Source organism: Xenopus tropicalis, chromosome 6 (genome assembly GCF_000004195.4).
Source record: "Xenopus tropicalis strain Nigerian chromosome 6, UCB_Xtro_10.0, whole genome shotgun sequence".
Classification (NCBI taxonomy): domain Eukaryota; kingdom Metazoa; phylum Chordata; class Amphibia; order Anura; family Pipidae; genus Xenopus; species Xenopus tropicalis.
The window spans coordinates 54,903,940-54,923,375 of NC_030682.2; the positions used below are offsets into that span (position 1 = coordinate 54,903,940).

At 38.0% G+C, this 19,436-nt stretch overlaps 1 protein-coding gene across 7 annotated transcripts in view; it reads right to left on the reverse strand.

Moving 5' to 3' along the window:
• Window positions 1-19,436, reverse strand: part of lars2 (leucyl-tRNA synthetase 2) — a 72,652-nt gene that overhangs the window by 23,453 nt on the left and 29,763 nt on the right. For all 7 annotated transcript variants that reach the window (XM_002938308.5, XM_004915340.4, XM_012965475.3 and 4 more), the window contains 4 exons: window positions 16,131-16,274; window positions 6,950-7,057; window positions 3,908-4,067; window positions 2,812-2,916 (listed from right to left, as the gene is read on the reverse strand). In XM_002938308.5, coding sequence (XP_002938354.3) covers window positions 2,812-2,916; window positions 3,908-4,067; window positions 6,950-7,057; window positions 16,131-16,274 — 517 coding nt within the window. The remainder of the gene's footprint in view (window positions 1-2,811; window positions 2,917-3,907; window positions 4,068-6,949; window positions 7,058-16,130; window positions 16,275-19,436) is intronic.

Here is a 19,436-nt window from a genome sequence, read left to right on the forward strand (position 1 = left end):
TCAGAGGCTTTGTTTGAAGAAGCTGAGTTGGCAGGTGAAAAAATTAACATGCACTACTTTTATTTGGAATCTGTACATACCACATACTTTGGTATATCTATGCATATTGGCCATCAAACTGCTTAGTAGACCTCTGCCGTTCATATTTGGGGTGATTTGTCATTGTAAAAGATTGTGTGAGATAAAAACGGCAAATTGCAACATTTTTAGGTGTCATCAAAACTGCTAAGTTTAGGAAAGCTTTGTTGTTTGGTAGTTTGGTGTAGAGAGATCTCCTTACCCATGTTTGATCTCCTTACCCATGTTTGATTATTTTTTCTGGGGGTCTCTGTACAGTTAGGGGGTCTCTGTACAGTTAGGGGGTCTTATGGCACATAATATACAGTTGGTGGCTTTGTCTGCAGAAGCTGAGTTGGCAGGTGAAAAAATTCACATGCACAACTTTTATTTGGGATCTGTACATAACAACATACTTTAGTATATCTATGCATATTGGCCATCAAACTGTTCAGTAGGCCTCTGGTGTTCATATTTGGGGTGATTTGCCATTGTATGTAAAAAATTGTGTGAGATAAAACCGGCAAATTGCACCATTTTTAGGTGATTTACAGAAATGTCATCAAAACCGCTAAGTTTAGGAAAGCTTTGTTGTTTGGTAGTTTGGTGTAGAAAGATGTCCTTACCCATGTTTGATTTGTCAGAATGTGTACTTTCTAAAAATATATTGTTTTCTGGGGTTCTCTGTATAGATAGGGGGTCTTACAACACATTATACGCAGTCTGGGGGCTCTGTTTGCAAAATTGAGTTGACAGGCTAGAGAATTCATCTGCATTACTTTTATTTGGGGTCCGTACATACCCCATATGTTTATACATCTATGCATACTTGGCATCAAACTGTTAAGTATACCTCTGGCGTTTACATTTAGGGTGATTTGCCATTGTATGTAAAAAAATTTGCGAGATAAATGCTGCAAATTGCAAAGTTTCTAGGTGATTTTCAGAAATAACATAAAAACGCTAAATTTAGGAAAGCTTTGCAGATCGGTACTTTTGTGTAGAAAGGCGTCTTTATCCATGTTGGATTTACCTGAATGTCTACTTTCCAAAAATATATGGTGTTCAGCGATCACCCTAAATTTTTGCCTCTTTTACCACACACAAAACTGCCTGTGTGTTTTTCAATTAGGTAAATGTAAGCCATGAAACTAGTGTGCACAAGGTATATTTTGAGTCTGTAAGTGCCATGTACTTTGATAAACCTATGTATATTGGACATCAAACTGTTCGGTAGACCCCTGGTGTTCATATTTAGGGTGTTCTATATGGTTACCTAATGACCTGTGAGACAAAAGATGGTGCAAGTGGAAGTTTGAGGTGATTTTCAAAAGTTTCGTCAAAATTGACAATTTTAGTAAAGCTTTATGGCTTCATACTTTGGAGTAGAAAGACACAGGTCCCCATTGTAGATATGGGAGATTGTGTACTTTTCAGAAATATACGGTTTTCTGGGGTGAATATACTTTTTTCTAGCTTTCCCCCCCAAAAAAGGCAGTAAATGTGTTGATTTTGCAATAGGTAGAATGACTGAAATGATAGATTGTATGGGGTATCTTCACCTTGGGGCCCCTACATGCCACATTCTTAGGTAAATCTATGCACATTGGACATCAAACTGTTAAGTGGACCACTGGGGTACATAATTAGGATGTTTTATCTTGGTACCTAATAGTATGTGGGAGAAAAGATGCTGGAAAGTGAAAGAGTTGATTTTTGGAAACCTTTTCAAAATCACCAAATTTAGAAAAGTTTTGCAGCTTGGTACTTTGGAGTAGAAAGACCCGGGTACCCATTTAAGATTCCGAGAAATGTGTACTTTCCAAAAATATATGGTTGTCTGGGGTAAACTATGGTGTTTGTGGCTTTACCCACCATCAAATGCAGTAAATGTGTTGATTTTGCAGTAACTGGAAACAACAGAAATAATACAGCATATTTTCGAGTGGAATATTTGGCCTTGAAATCTTAAGTATGCAGCTTTCTGGAGCAGTGCTTTGGAAAGTTACCAGTGTACTGCTGGGAGTTTCTGGCCTATACAAGTGAGAAATCTCCATAAAACTATACATATTTGGTATTGGCGTGTTCAAGAGACATTGAACTTTCCAAATCAGTTTTATTTTCCTGCATAAAATAATTCATGTTTCTGAAATATGTGTTTATATTATGAAAAATATATATATATTTTTTTCATTTTTTTAGACATTTAGAGGCCTATATATCTTGTTACAACAACAACGAAACATTTGTAAAGCACTTTTCTCCCTTGGGACCCAAAGCGCATAAGCTTGTCTCAGATCAGTACATATCTATGTGTGCAGAGGAAAAGTTATGTGGACATAAATGCCAGACTAAACAGGTGGCTTTTCAGTTTTGATTTAAACGTGTCCAGGGTTGGAGCTGTCTTGATCCCGTTTGGCAAGGCATTCCACAGGAATGTTACAGAAATGCAATTAATGCAATTAAAAAATATGCAAAAATTCTTGCATATTTTGAAAGCTTAGGTTGTGATGAAAAAAAACGATATATTATTTTCCCAGGTAAACTAAACGTACCCTCTTGGAAAGGCCCCCAAAGTGAAAGAGTACAAAATGTCCAAATCGGCTGGCAGTTAAAGGGTTAAAAGAGCAGTAATATAAGTGACATTATAATTTTAAATGTTGTTGCAGGGAGGATGTTGGTAAAATAATTCATGCCTAAAAATAGGGTATAATGAAAGCAGTAATGAAAACGGTTATGATCTCATTTACTTACCAATCTTAGTGTCCAAATAACCCTCAAACTCAGTTTTTGCAGAGATGACAACTGGAACCTCCTGTTTAGTAAACAGATTCAGTGCTGACACACGGGTGACACAATCTTAGAGAGAAAAAAAAAAAAAAAAACATAAAAAGAGAGAAACCACTGTATACACTCTCATAACAAGAATCCTAACACATGAGTGTGTGGAGTTTTACTTAAAAAATAAAAATAGTACTATTAAAAACCCTTTGTTCAAGTGCCTGAATTCGGTGCTGGCATTGTTTAACAAAGTGTTGACAATATGAATGACTGCAATAACATGCACTGTCTTGGCATTTCATGCCAATAGCATGTTATTACATGAACTCGATAATGAAATTGGTGATGGCATTGTATTAAGGAGGTTTGTGGGAAATGCAAATTGGTCAATATACATTCTATTTTATCATCAGGGTTTATAAGCCATGGAAAGAATTTTAAAAATGCAGATAAAACTTGACAGAGCCGTAACCATACATATTGAATCTCTGCCATAATGCAATGATTTTAGTTCAAACTATATAAGTATACAGATGAAGGTTATGTCATTCATAGAAACATTCTGCTATACAGTTTGTCTAGAATGCGGAGTTGCCCTTCTAAATAAAAAGTATCTAATTGTGCTACATTACATATTTTTCACCTCGATTATAAATAGCAAATGTGTCATAGTAAAAATCAAACTCTTTAAAGGAATGGTTCAATCACTGGGAGGTGCCAAATGTTAGGCACCCTCCAGCTATTTTGTATTACCCTATGCACCAGACATAAATGCGGTCCTTACATTGCAGAAGTGACATCATGTGCTCGGGTGCACGCAATATCTTTTCCGCCTACAAGTGATATTACTTTCACTAGAGATTATACTCTGCACCCTCAGCTCCTCCACCAGATTTGCCCAGGTACCATATGACAGCAGCTGGGTGGTGTTTTATTTATTTCAATTTTATAGGCACCTGTGGGCCGCCCCCCCTTGAAAAAGAATCAAGAGAAGAAGAGGAACACTCCCATGTACCCTGGGCTGATGCAGTTTTCTGCTAATGGATATTGTTCAGGGGGTCTTGCTAACCTTTGCCCTTTGTGTATGCTTTCTGTAGGGCTTCTTTTAGACTGCTGGCACCATGCAACAGTCTGTGGTTTGGTAAAATGGCTACATATGAGGCTCCAAACACAGCTTCGGGTTTAAAAGAATATGCAGAAATTGTCTCTCCTGTTTCAACACCATCAATCTGTGGGAAAAAAAAGAAATGGCCTAATTAAACACTTAATATAAGAGAAATCTACAGAATCCTGCTGTGCATACATATAATGAGAATCAGTGCTATGAGCAAAACACATAAATATTGCATGAGAAAAAAGGAGTAATACTGCACTTGGCATTAGCATCTAAATTCGTTTCCAAAAATCCGTGTTCGATGCTGGCGCTGGTCTGTTCACTGGACTCGAATTTGCATATGAAAATTATGGTTGGATTTGGTTTGACATTGAAAATTTTTTTTTGAGCATAATTTAAATGGGTTAAAATTGAATATGCATTACTGAATATTTCTATGAAAAACATAAAAAAAATTTCTGCAACATTTAATATGTAAGTTTTGCTGATGTGCTAAATTAACACAATAACTTTTTGAAATGTAAAAATGGACAGCAATATGACTAGATAAAGTTGGATTCCCCATTGAATATTTTGTTACTCACTAATTTTTCAACCAGATCTGCTATAGGAACCTTCATGACACTAAAGGGGGGCACATTTACTAAAACCTGTTTTTTTTTTTTTGGATATATATATTTGTTTGAAATAGAGAAAAAACGAATTTTCACGACTGGCAGTCATTGATCAAAAGATCTGAACTGAAAAGACTTGTTGACTTGTTACACAATAGCCATCATTTTCATATTGTCGCACAAAAGGAAGGATCTTGCAATTGTAAACGGGACGTTACGTTTCGGTCCCCATCGGGACCTTTCTCAAGGCCTTGAGAAAGGTCCCACTGGGGACCAAAACGTAACGTTGGCTGTTCATGCGTTTTTAATACAGGTATATGACCCATTATCCAGAATGCTCGGGACCAGGGGTATTCCGGATAAGGGGTCTTTCCGTAATTTGGATCTCCATACCTTAAGTCTATTAAAAAATCAATAAAACATTAATTAAACTCAATAAGATTATTTTGCATCCAGTAAGGATTAATTATATCTTAATTGGGATCAAGTACAATTTACTGTTTTATTATTACAGAGAAAAAGGAAATCAATTTTTAAAATCTGAATTATTTGCTTATAATGGAGTCTATGGGAGACATGCTTTCCGTAATTCGGAGCTTTCTGGATATCGGGTTTCCGGATAAGGGATCCCATACCTGTACACGATTGATCTTTTTGGAATATAACTCTGTGTTGCTGGTCTTTTTTTGGATATATATATATATATATATATTTATATACCGGTATATATATATATATTTCAATCTAAATGGTGTCCGCACTCCAAGGCTCAATGTTCTGCGGGGTGCTAGCCAAAATTATGTCTGAATAGAAAATAATCATCTGTGGCCAGCACACCCTTCAATGTTTCATCAAAAATTTTTTATTCTAAATATATTGTTAAAACCAACGTTTCGGTCCTTATTAGGACCTTTTATCAAGGATAAAAAATTTTTATCCTTGAGAAAGGTCCTAATAAGGACCGAAACGTTGGTTTTAACAATATATTTAAAATAAATTTTTTTTGATGAAACATTGAAGGGTGTGCTGGCCACAGATGATTATTTTATATATATATATATATATATATATATATATATATATATATATATATATATATATATATATATATATATATCAAAAAAAGCTACAGCAAACTGACCAGGAAAGGTCAGCAGCAAATGAAAAATGGTTTTAAAAAGCTTTCTAAAAAAAAGCTAACTTTTTATTACTCATTCAGACTAAGGATAACACATTCTGCCACATAACAGTCTCAATAAATATGAGCATTCTAATAAAAAGTCCTCTTTTTCCTTGCATTATAAACCTTCCAGTCTAGGCTGCTTCCAAGGGTACAACAAATGTTTCAGCAGGGTAGCAGATTATGGTACCACTGAGGCTTGGCATTTATGAAAAAACAAAAAGCAACTTTTCCCCTATCACGGTAATGGCACAGGGGGCGTTTTGTCATGCTCACTAAATTGTCTCCAGCACTGACAGGAATAAAAATACGAATAAAAATGAATAGGTGGCAACTGTACATCTTAATGCAGGTGTTTAAAAGTTTCTCATATGTGGCACTTATTTTTTTTTCCCCATGAGACAAATATCTGGTTTATTACTCCTGCTGTCTAAAAGCAATATCATTTATTACACAGTAAAGGTGGCCATACACAGGCCGATTGTAGCTGCCGATATCGGCAGCTTATCGGCCCGTGTAGGGGCAGGAACAACAGGCGTGCCCGACCGATATCAGGCCTGAAATTGACCAGATATCAATCGGGCAGGTTAAAAGATTTAGTCGGATCGGGGACCGCATTGGCTCGTTGATGAGCCGTCATATAATTTAATCGTTTGGCCCCATGGCCAACATTTAGCCTACATTTGCCCAATATCACCCACCCGTAGGTGGGGATATTGGGAGAAGATCCTTAGCCTTTCTAATATATGGCTAGTTAAAGAGTAGTTCTATAGCAATTTCCCATACTCCTTGGGTCTTCCACTGAGACCAAGAACATAGATTCTGTGCACTACTTAGTATCAGAGACTGGAGTATGTGCTGAGCAGGCCAGGTAATTTTCAGAGCAGACCAGGTACTCTTTATGTATGCACAGACACTGCTCCCATATTGGCAATGAAGGATAAGATCATACGGAGGGCGTGAGTGCTACTACAGCAATATATTTTGCTGTAAATTAAGCATTATTTTAGTGGAGCATGAAATTAGTTGGAGAGAAAAAGTGCATGTAGCATATGGAGCAGAGTTCCAAAAATGTGTTGCCTTGTCCTTTGATGAATGAGGTTTAATACCCATCTCACTGTGGTGAAAAGTCAGAACTTAACTGCTCTTGTAGTGATAAATGACCCCTAATATTTCACTATTCCTCCAGGAAGGATATTTTACCTTTAACATGCAGTCAAAAAAGCAGCCATTACATTCGCCTATCCAGTTTGCTTGCATGCTTTTTACTCCATACCATTCCGGAAGGTCTGCCAAAGCATCACTCATGTCCTACAACAATAAAACAAAGATTACATTAGCAGAGCAGCAATATCATTCAGAAATACATATAAGGTTGAAGGCACATGGAGCTACTAGTAGCCGCTACTTTTTCACAGATACTAAACACCAGAAAATACCCTGCCATAAAAAATGAGTTTTGCCTCTGCTAAAAAGCACGTAGAGACAATTATCAGTAAATGATCAGCCTTGTCTACTTCAGTGACCGTAACTGCTACTAGTATCTCTTTATGTCTTCACCCTAAGAGGCTACATGTTTTAAAGATTTTCCTGAATACAGAGAATTCATATTAAAGGAACGGTAGTAATGAAAATATATAAACTATAGTTTATATAAGTAAGCTGCTGTGTAGCCATAGGGGTCAGCCACTCAGTCTAAAAATAGGAGAAAAGGCACAGGTTACTTGGTAGATAACAAAAAAGTTCTGTAGAATACAATGGGATTCTATCTGCCTGTACCTTTTTTCCCTTTTTCAGACTGAATGGCTGCCCCCATGGCTACTGTTCCTTTAATTATACATTGCAAGGATGACAGCAAATGAATTAAAAATTTTTAAAAAATAGTGAATGCATCCATACTGAATATAACATTAGTTTATAACAGTTGTCCATATTGGTATGATTGGTCAAAGAATGATACAGGAAATACATATTTCTTTATGTAATCTATTATTGATCAAATACAGTAGTGTCTATTTGTCTCCTACAAGCTGAACAAGATATTGCTCTAATTATTTCAGAGGAATGATAATAGCAATCTGGAAACTCTGGCAAATGCCAGATGGCTGTTGTAAGCTACCAAAGACCTGGCTGAAGGGATAATTAAAACTGGAACTTTATTTTAAATTGCTGTACAACAACAAACAAAAGCAAAATGATGAAGTGATGATGAAGACATTGACACACATATACACAAATGGCTATAGAGAGGCATGGGTAAAATCCAACATTTAAAAAAAAAAAACAAAAAAAACAAAGATTTCACATTTAATGGCTAAGTCACACCAGACTCCTAATAATAGTAGCAGAGATCAAAAGCTGTGGTTTATCACTGTGGATTAACAACAATGGGAGGCTACGGAAGTGGTCCTGGACAGGTCAATAAGAACGATGACAAGTTTACATTTTGAGTGCTGTGAGAACATAACAGAAGAAGCAGCTGAAGTATGGTAGCGATAGCCAGCAGGGAGCACATTGGATTACAAAAGGATTCTCCTTGTAAGATAGAAACCTGTGTGATTAATGAGATGTGGAAAACTAAGGGAAGCAGTAAGCGGACAAGAGTTCAGAGTGAGAATATGAGAAGTAGACAGAACAGCAAATCCCTTATGCATCACCCAATAAGTTATACCATTATCTATTTTGTGCCACTTACATCTAGCAGTGTTACCTGTGTAATGTAGATCTGAGGTATGTGATGTAAAGCATTACACTGTAGCTAGTTCTGCTATAGTTCTGAATACCCATTGACTGGCTCTTTATACAAATGACAACATTTCCAAGGATTAAGATATAAGCAACTCAATAATACTGCCTTAGGCTGACCCAGAGCCTAACATAGTGCTAGTGACACCTGCTGGGGCCTCCTTGGAGAACAGAGCAGCAATTACCAGTGAAGCATAGTTAATCTGCACACAGGAAATATCAGATCAATTAAAATTTCTTATACAGTAGAGATTCTGCAGACTTATATTGATGCATTTAGAGTATCAATACAGAGTAAATCTATTTCCAAGAGTATAAAAATAGAAAAAAGAACCATAATCAGTATGGGGCAACATATTAAAGCTCTCGTTTTCTAACATTTATGGGCTTATTTAGCAATTTTCGAGTTTGTGAATTGGAGTTTCTTGTTCTAAATCAAATGCTTACTTATTTATTAATAAGGAAAACTCGTTCAAATAATAATACCTCAAATTTTTCCAATCATAAATGAGGGAATGCATGTGGGACAATACACTGCTATTTAAAGAGAAATGACTAGACAGACTAGAGATAATATCGTTCATTTTTTTGCTAATGCTATAGGAGGCAATGGTGAAAGAAAAGTCTTGAAAAAAAAAACAGTATACAAAGGATACATTAGTTATATTCTTTGGTGACACAACTTGCAGCTGGTCTTTATTGTCTATTTTTAATGATTATATTAAAAATCTAGCAACAGAATGTCTGCTTTATTGTTGCAAGAAATAATAGAAATACACAATAGAATAGTAATAAAAGACCACTTAAACTTCTCTTTTAAAGAGGACATATTATATAAAAAACAAAAATGCATTAGTGGGGCATTAGTATGATTATTAGCACAGAGTGAAAGCTGACACATATATCATTAATTATTGCCTACAACAGCGTTTTTCAACCGCTGTTCCGCGGCACACTAGTGTGCCGCGAGATGTTGCCTGGTGTGCCGTAGGCAGGGCTGCAATTTTTACTTTCAAAGGGGGCCCGGCGATGCTACAGTTTTTCTTAGTAGCTCGGGCCCCCTTTAATAAAATCCGGGCCCTGTCATTGGTTGCGCCCCGTGTGTACGGGTGACGTCAGTACGCACGGGGCGCAACGTTATAAAAGGGCCTGTGTGCGGTCGCGTGTAGGCAGAAGTGCAGAGGCGGCGCGCGTGAGGGGAAGATGCTGCTGAAGCCGCCGAAGAGCAGAAGTAAAATGCTGCTGGGCACCAATGTATTAGGGGGGGCCACGGGGCACACTGACTTATGGGGGCACTGCTGCTGGGCACCAATGTACTAGGGGGGCTGGCTCTTGGCACCAATGTACTGGGGGCACTGCTGCTGGGCACCAATGTACTAGGGGGGCACTGCTCTTGGCACCAATGTACTAGGGGGGCACTGCTGCTGGGCACCAATGTACTAGGGGGGCACTGCTCTTGGCACCAATGTACTAGGGGGGCACTGCTCTTGGCACCAATGTACTAGGGGGGCACTGCTGCTGGGCACCAGTGTACTAGGGGGGCACTGCTCTTGGCACCAATGTACTAGGGGGGCACTGCTGCTGGGCACCAATGTACTAGGGGGGCACTGCTCTTGGCACCAATGTACTAGGGGGGCACTGCTGCTGGGCACCAGTGTACTAGGGGGGCACTGCTGCTGGGCACAGAGTTAAATTTTTTAACATTTTCTAATGGTGGTGTGCCTCGTGATTTTTTTCATGAAACAAGTGTGCCTTTGCCCAAAAAAAGGTTGAAAAACACTGGCCTACAAGACTAGTGGGGTTTCTCACTTATGCTATACGACTCCTATAAGACATGTGTAATATATTGATGAATTTCAACACATAATATTGTGACTAAGTCTTGGAAAGAGTTACTAAAGCAACTTTATCAGTACCTGTACAAAAAAGAAAGCAATGTGTCCTACCACATAGGGTTCTTATAAAAGTAAGGTAGGATCACATAAAAGTGAATGTGTGCATAAACTGGGGGGGCTTTTGGCTTATATAGAACTTTCACAGTTATGCATATTGGCACTTTATCTTCTAAACACCAGATTTCTATACTTGTACCAAAAGGATGAACTGGAGGATGGTTATGAAACTGGGCATGCTCCATAGCATGAATCACAGCAACCAAAAGCCATAAATAAGGCATAACAATAAAACTAAAACTAAACTGATGCGTTCTCCGATACTTGGCAAAAAATATATTCAGGTTCTTTATCAGACACAAGTAGTGGGTCATGGTAAAAATAATGAGTTACAGTAAAGGAGAACTAAAGCTTAACAAAAAAGTAAGATAGAAATGCTGCAAATTGTGTTTTGGGGGCTTCAGTACCAACCCAAGGTAACCCCAGCCCTTTCACAGTGAAGATCTGTGCCTCTGAATATGCCCCTAGTAGCTAGTATTCCCTAGTATAGTCCTAGTATTCTTGTCTGCAGACAGTTACCTGAGCTTAGGGGTCAACTCACAATATAATGTATATATAAAATATAAAGGCTGAGTAGTAATTGCTACAGATAATTACTACATGGCAGCTCTGTAACTAGCGCAATTTGAATCATAACGTATAGCAATCACTCCTGTAGCATCAGCTTCTATGACAGGCCAACCTCATTTTCCACTATGCAATGTCCTCTAAGCTTAGCTTCTCAACAGCTGCTGAGGGCCCACTGAGCATGTGCAGTGTCACAGACACTTCTAACAAAATCCATGTAGGCGCTCATGTGACAGTACTGTTAGAGATTCTGAAACATTACAGAAGATTACAACATTCCTAGCTATAGGAATCTCAACTTACTTTGTTCAGAGTACATGTAGCAAAAAGAGAAGCACGTGTGACTGTGTGATTGTTATCTTAAAGGAGAAGGAAAGGTAAAAACTAAGTAAGCTTTATCAGAAAGGTCTATGTAAATACAGCTATAAGTACTTACAGTAATGCTGCACTGAGTCCTCTATGAAAAAAACCACAGGATTTCTTGTCTCTTTTTTTGTAAACATAATGTTCCAGTGTCTGACTTCCTCTCTTAGAAACATCCCGTGGCCAGAGTCTGTGCAGTTCTCTCCTCTCTGCCGCTCCTCCTTCCACTAGAATGCTAAGAACTCCCTCCCCCCTCCTTTAGGAACGTGTGATCTGAGCTATAACGGCTAGACTGCCGGAAGTAACAACTTAAAATGGCAGCTGGTATCTTAAGCAAAGGGAGAAAGCTTCTAAAGCGGTTTACTCAGGTATGGTAATGGTTTCTAAAGAATAAATATATTGTTCTAGGTGGCACTAATGTGGCAAATCTCTTGGCAGCAAAATGCCAAAATGACTTTCCTTCTCCTTAAATGCCCTTTATGCCCAAAGGATTTCTTGGTTATTTGTTGGTATAAGGAAATTTTTGACCATTAAAATAAGTTAGGACTGACAGGAAAGTTTTAGCTTAGCTTTAGCATTATGGATGGTACAGAAGTGGTTACTACTGGGTCCCAGAGTTCAAACGGGCAGCTTAACTGGCTACTGATAAACTGACCCTGCTGATTTTGTCTTGGGGCAGTGCTGTCCAACTGGCGACCCCCCTCTGTGTGGTCCCCCATTTGTCTGGCTGCTTTGATGGCTTACCTTTGAGTAAGCTTTAAATGGTATCAGTACTGAGATTAACTAGCCCCCTGCATGGTTCTCACCTCAGATTCAGGCTGTAATGCCCCTGTATTGTTTAAAAATGTAATCCTGTGTGTTGTTCACACCTTTTAATGCCTACATTGTTCACCCCCTACAGTGTTCACACCTCGGGCTGTAATCACCCCCATTGTTCACCTGTTCACACAAAGACATTGTAGGTACTGCTGGTCTATGCTGCCTGTGTGTATGGCACACACAGGGAGCATATGGTAGGCAGATTATGACACATAGGGCAGGCAGGGTATGGCACAAACAGGTAGAGCAGGCAGAGTATGGCACACACAGGCAGCATAGGGCAGGGATGGTATGGCACCCATTGGCAGGGTAGGGATGGCAGAGCATGGCACACACAGGCAGCATAGGGCAAACAGAGTATGGCCCACACAGGCAGGGTAGGGCAGGAAGAACATGGCACACACAGGCAGCACAGGGCAGGCAGAGTATGGCACACACAGGCAGGGTAGGGCAGGCAGAGTATGGCACACACAGGCAGGGTAGAGCAGGCAGAGTATGGCACACACAGGTAGCATAGGACATGCAGAATGCTGCCTGTGTGTGCCATACTCTGCCTGCCCTTTGCTTCCTGTGGGAGGTGAACCTGGCAGGGGTTTGTTCTGGGAGTTTGTTAGCAGTTGGAAATAGCTATTAAATGGTCCGTTAGGTGTGTAATTATGTGCTATCCACAGGGGAGGAGGAGGCATATGGATTTAAGGGTATATCTTAATATGACATAATATAATTCTTTCACATATGAATGACGGTTGATATCCTTGCAGTAAGGACCAAGCATTTGTGTTTTTGCTGCATTACCACCATTGTGATAAAATAGGTGTGGTTTGAAGTGGGTGTGGTTTAAAAGGGGGAGTGGTCAAAACTGGCTTCCATTAGCGGCCCTCCACCATGTATGCTAGAGAAATTCCGGCCCTCGGCAACGCAGAAGTTGGACAGCACTGTCTTGGGGGAATGTGATCATAAATAATATATAAATATATTATAAATAAAATACCTTTATAGAAACAACAGTAAGTGTTTCAACAACATTATTATATATCACCTCTCAGTATTTGCATACGAAAAGTACAGGAGGGGGAGTGGACTGTGAATTCAGTAGAATTTATAGTATAAAGATGTGTGATGGCTTTTTTAAAAGCAGAAAAGAACGTTAGAATAAGAAACAATCTCTTAAATGCTTTATGGTGGCTGCCTTAAATATCATTGCCATTGCACTTAACACTGTAAAATAAACTAGAAGTAAACGGAAAAAAAAAAAAGAGATGATCTCAACTTACTTTGTTCAGAGTACATGTAGCAAAAAGAGAAGCACGTGTGACTGTGTGATTGTTATCTTAAAGGAGAAGGAAAGGTAAAAACTAAGTAAGCTTTATCAGAAAGGTCTATGTAAATACAGCCATAAGCACTCACAGAAATGCTGCACTGAGTTCTCTGTCAAAAGATACAGGATTTGTTGTCTCTTTGTTTTTCTGTGCCAGAGACACGTAGCTCTCTCCTCTCTCCTGCTCCCTCAAGAATGCTAAGAACTCCCTCCCCCCTCTTAGGAATGTGTGACCTGAGCCAATCAGCAGGAAGCTGACTCATAGTCTTACTAACTGAGCATGTACACCGGTCTTGGTCTTGGTGCATTATGGGAACTTTCTTTACAGAGCTCAGTGTTTTTTTTCCTATGAGGCTTCTGATCTTCTGAACGGGAGAAATATGGGGAGACTTAAGGGCACTATTGAGAGAACTGAAGGTATGCCTGCAGCTTGAGATTAACTCTTTATTAACCTTTCCTTTTCCAAAATTACAAATTTTGCATCTGTCCCACAAATTTGTGAGTGGTTTAATGTGCATTTCCTGTCCTGATTCAGCTTCTAAAAGTAAGAATCCATGCCTTTGGAAATAACTCAGAAGTAGCCAGAGCATAGCACAGCAGAAAAAATATCTTGATGCGAAGGTGTTAAAACACTGGTTTTGTTGCTAGGTAAGCAAGCTGCCATTGGGAGGGATTTCACTGTATTCCGATGGGCACCACAACTGCTGACAATACTAAACTCTCCTCAAAACATAAAAATTAGCATTAAACCTAACATGTGGAGCCCTGTAGCCATGGAAACTAAAAATGTCTGCTATAGAGTCTAACATTGTGAAGCAACACATTTGAATTACGATATCTCCCTTTTTAAGTGTTTATTATTAAGAATAACTGCCACAATTCTAGAGCTAATTAGATAGTTTTGCTATTTTTAAAACAGTAATGACAAAAATGAAGAAAGATGAACCCATACTATCTAACAGCAGAATAAAATGTGAACAAAAAGTAATACGATTAGCCTAATTTGCCTTTCTAAATTTGGGATGACAGCAGCTGTCAAATCTCTATGGCTTCAATGATTTACAAGGAACTATTCATTACATCTACCCTACTGCATATGCCCAATGGAAAGAAGGCTAACACAGGCAGGCCTCTGGCATCTTGAAGGCTGTATGTTGGACATCGCCAGCCACTGGGTCTGCTGTTGTTAACCAGCTCCTGCCCCTCCTCTCAAATGTAATACTCCTGGGCAGAAATTAGCAGAGGTAAAGTGAGATAAATTAGGGACAAAAGTCACCTTAGATTCTTCCACTTCACTGCAGATTTCTAAATGTGCTCTGACATGGCCATACAGAATAAAAAGAGAAATGATAGAAAATGGAGGGTGAGCCATACCAATAATGAGAATTATAATCATCCAAATAGTTTGGGCCCTACCAATAAAGAGAGTTGCAATCATCCAAGTAGTTTGATAGCACAAACTACTTGGATGATTGCACAAACACAAAATGCTGATGGCTTACAAAGTAAAATGCCATGAATACCATGTGTGCTTTTACCTAACTGAACATGATCACACGGAGTTGCAACAGCTCTCCTGCATTAGAACCTCTAGGCTTAAAGGAAAAGTAACACTAAAAATTTTTAAGTAAAAAATCTATTCTACACTGCCCCAATAATTGCCCTATCCTGCACACCATTTATTATTTTGAATGCTTTATTGGAAAATACCTGCAAAAACTTGGCTTCTGATCATTTGACATAGGGTGATACGGCGATCCAGGGCTGAATACACTATGCGACGATCAATTGATCGTTCCTAGCCTTCTGTATAGGAATCGCCCTATTTCAAATGACCGGAAGCCAAGTTTTAGCAGGTAGTTTCTAATAAAGCATTCAATATAATAAATGGTGTGCAGCATAGGGCAATTATTGTGCAGGGTAGAATAGATTTTTTTTTGTAAAAAAAAAATTACAAAGCACCTTAGATCATTATAACTGTGAGCCTTTCTTGGTGTATTTACATGGAGCTTTCTGATAAAGCTTACTTAGTTTTTACCTTTTCTTCTCCTTTAAGGAAAAAACCCATGCTTTGTATTGGTTTTCTTCTATAGCAAATATAGGATACTTGGATGTCTTTCATTTTGCTTAAGACGAAAAACCATATAGTTTGCCCAAGATCATCACTTTTCATCATTACTTCATCTGAACAATGATGGCTATAACTAATATTATGTATTTACATTTGTATTTATATAGTGCGACTTATATACGCAGAACTGTACAGCAGATCAATAAATGAACAGAACAAACAGAGGTCATTACAATAAAAAATACATACACATATACCAATTACAATAATAAATACAAATAAAAACAAAGTACAGTTGCATTAAAGAGGTTATGAATAAAAACAGATATATTATCCTGCCAATCCTGAGTAACCTTGGCAATATGTTTTACTAAACATTTAAAGGCAAATATAAATCCTGTAAGTGATACAATTACTGGGGGGAGCCTAACATTTTGGCACCCCTCAGTGATTGTACCTTTTCTTTCTCCTTTAATTATGTCAATAAATAGCACATTTCCACTGCATATGCATACTTCAGAATGATATTAGAGATTTAGTTGTCCTTACCTTTGCATACACTGTTGTTTTAAGGAACCATTGTTTTAGGTACTTTTGTTCCACTTTTGCTCCAGAACGCCATGAACATCCATTTTCATCCACTTGTTCATTAGCTAGCACTGTCTGATCCACTGGGTCCCAATTAACCATGGCCTGTTATGAAGCAAACATAAAGTCAGGTTTTATGTGGCAAATCCTAGAAGCCACTAAAGGGGGTTGTGTACTTGCTTGCCAAAAAAAACATTTAAATATTTTGTAACATAAACTGACTTTTATTAAAAGATTTTTTTTTTCAATGCTAAACATAATATGCATTTGTATTCAAATTACTATGTTAATGCAAGTAGTCACTGAAAGAAAACTCCGCTACTAAGTTTGACTAATCTGCATAATGAGAGAAATGCTAGAACAGCTGTAAGGCCTAGATGGCAAAAGTGCCAAAACCTCATGCAGATCAGACTAGCAGAGCCTGAACCTTATCCAGACATGTGCCAATGTAATCTATACCCCAGAGGGCAGAGTCTAACCAACCCCCAGTACTCCTCTTGTTTCCTTCCTTTTCTGCTTCTTTTATTCCTTGTATCTGTCAAAACTCTAATTTAAAATTAAACCATTCATACTTTACTGTTCCATAAAAGAGCTCTAGATTCAATATGAAATTTGCTATAATACATATGCAGCATCTGAACCACTTTACAAATACTGAATGCAATTTACTTCTTAGAAAAGGTTCCTCTTAAACCACAGCATGGTACAGAACTTTAAATGAACAATCAACAAGCTAACCTAAATTATTTCCTACAGTAATAATATTTAATGTTGGCTAAATGGTGTAATTTAAAACTACTCATTCCTGTATACAGCTCAATGCATGAAACACTTTAGTATTTTATTCTATGAATCTTTTTCAAAAGCCTAAACTTCACCAGAGGGGTTAAAATCTAATTAGGATTCTGAAAAAGCCAACACAAAATAGAAAATAAAAATGGAAAAATGCTTAGGCGTACATAAGCACTGCAAAAATAACTCCTTTAATTAACTGCAAAAGAACACAATGCTCCAATGAGCAGCCAGCCTTTGAAAACAATAATACAGAGAAAAATAAATGTTCAGTTGATCAAAATACTAGTTTATAAATAAGTTAAATCATGACTCCTATTGGTTTGCTGAGCTATCCCTGCAATATTTCATTACACTATGCATGCGAGCAATACTTGGACATTAATTAGGAAAAAAATAGAGCCATATAAATAGCTAAGAATATTGATTTTGCATTAATGCATCAACATGTACATTTTGCTTAACGCTTACATTAGCAGAAGAGTATCGCACTACAGTTACACTTACTGACAGACAATTTGATGCTCAATTTAAATACTTGTAAATATGAGTACCCAAAATATTCCTTGTCCATAATTGTTTATGGCTTATATTTCAACTAATTTAAAAAACACACTGCCTGTTTTACGTGTGGTAAAAGCTGCAAAAAAAAAGTATGCAGACCCCTGAAAACTATATATTTTTTAAAAGTACACATTCCCTTAAATCCCAAATGAGCAGATGTCTGCAGAACAAAAAGTAAAATAATTACCATAATAATTGCCAATAATAAAAAATGAAGACCAATAGCAAACTGTTTCAGAATAGCACTCTCTACATCAGCGTTTTTCAACCACTGTTCCGCGGCACACTAGTGTGCCGCGAGATGTTGCCTGGTGTGCCGTAGGCAGGGCACCAATGTACTAGGGGGGCACTGCTCTTGGCACCAATGTACTAGGGGGGCACTGCTGCTGGGCACCAATGTACTAGGGGGGCACTGCTCTTGGCACCAATGTACTAGGGGGGCACTGCTGCTGGGCACCAATGTACTAGGGGGGCACTGCTCTTGGCACCAATGTACTAGGGGGGCACTGCTGCTGGGCACCAATGTACTAGGGGGGCACTGCTGCTGGGCACAGAGTTAAATTTTTTAACATTTTCTAATGGTGGTGTGCCTCGTGATTTTTTTCATGAAACAAGTGTGCCTTTGCCCAAAAAAGGTTGAAAAACACTGCTCTACATCATACTAAAAGTGAATTTGAAGGTAAACAAATTTGAAAAAGCAACTTTGTGCCTGTTTACATAGATACATAGGGCTGAAAAAAAAACAGAGTCCATCAAGTTCAACCCTTCCAAGTAAATCCAGAACACACAAACCTATACTGACCTATCTATCTATCTATCTATCTATCTATCTATCTATCTATCTATCTATCTTAAATTCTCTGCACTCCTGGCTCTAACACCTGAAACAAGGGTTGCCTGAAGGAGAGCCAACAGTTTTTACATTTGCTTTTTAAAGGAACAGTAACACCAAAAAATTAAAGAGTTTTAAAGTAAATGAAATATAATGTACTGTTGCCCTGCACTGGTAAAAGTTGTGTGTTTGCTACAGTAACTCTACTATAGTTTATATATAATAAGCTGCTGTTTAGCCCCGGGGGCATCCATTCAAGCTGGAAAAAAGGAAAAAAAAGGCACAGGTTACATAGCAGATAACTAAAATGCTCTGTAGAATATAATAGTGTTTTATCTGTTATCTGCTAAGTGCCTGTGCCTTTTCTGCTTTGAATGGCTGCCCCCATGGCTACATAGCTGCATTCTTTATATAAACCATAGTAGTGTTTCTGAGGCAAACACACCAGTTGTACCAGTGTAGGGCAGCAGTACATTATATTGGAATTTCTTTCATACACTTAAATTTTTTGGTGTTACTGTTCCTTTAAGGGTCAGACACCTAAAACAGACAGGGATAAACAAAAACTGCTTTCAACTGCAATTACTTTTACAAAAATGTTTAAAACCATTGATGTGTAATTAATGTTTATTGGAAAGTTGCTTAGAATCACATTCTCTTTCATTGAGCACAAAAAAACAGTTCTTTTTGTGGAATACTCCTTTAAAGAAGAAGTCTATACAGAAACAATACAGACTTTTTGTTGCATGATAAAGAACACTCTTTCCAATATACAGCATAAGTTAAAATTGCTTTATGCACAGGTAGTTGTAATCAAAAGAAGTATTTTTGGCACCATGTATGTGCCAGCAATCTACAAACTCAGTTAGTGTCAGTCCTTGTATTGGCAGCTTTAAACAACACACACAGACAGTACAATAAATACAAAATCTAGGGAATGGAAATGACAGTTATTTTATATTCACAATTTAGAAAAGGCATAAAGGCCCATTAAGGCAAAATAACTGTACAGTAAGATTAGGTACAGACATTGTACATACCCCCTTCATGTAATTTTAGGGACAAAGCATTAGATAATT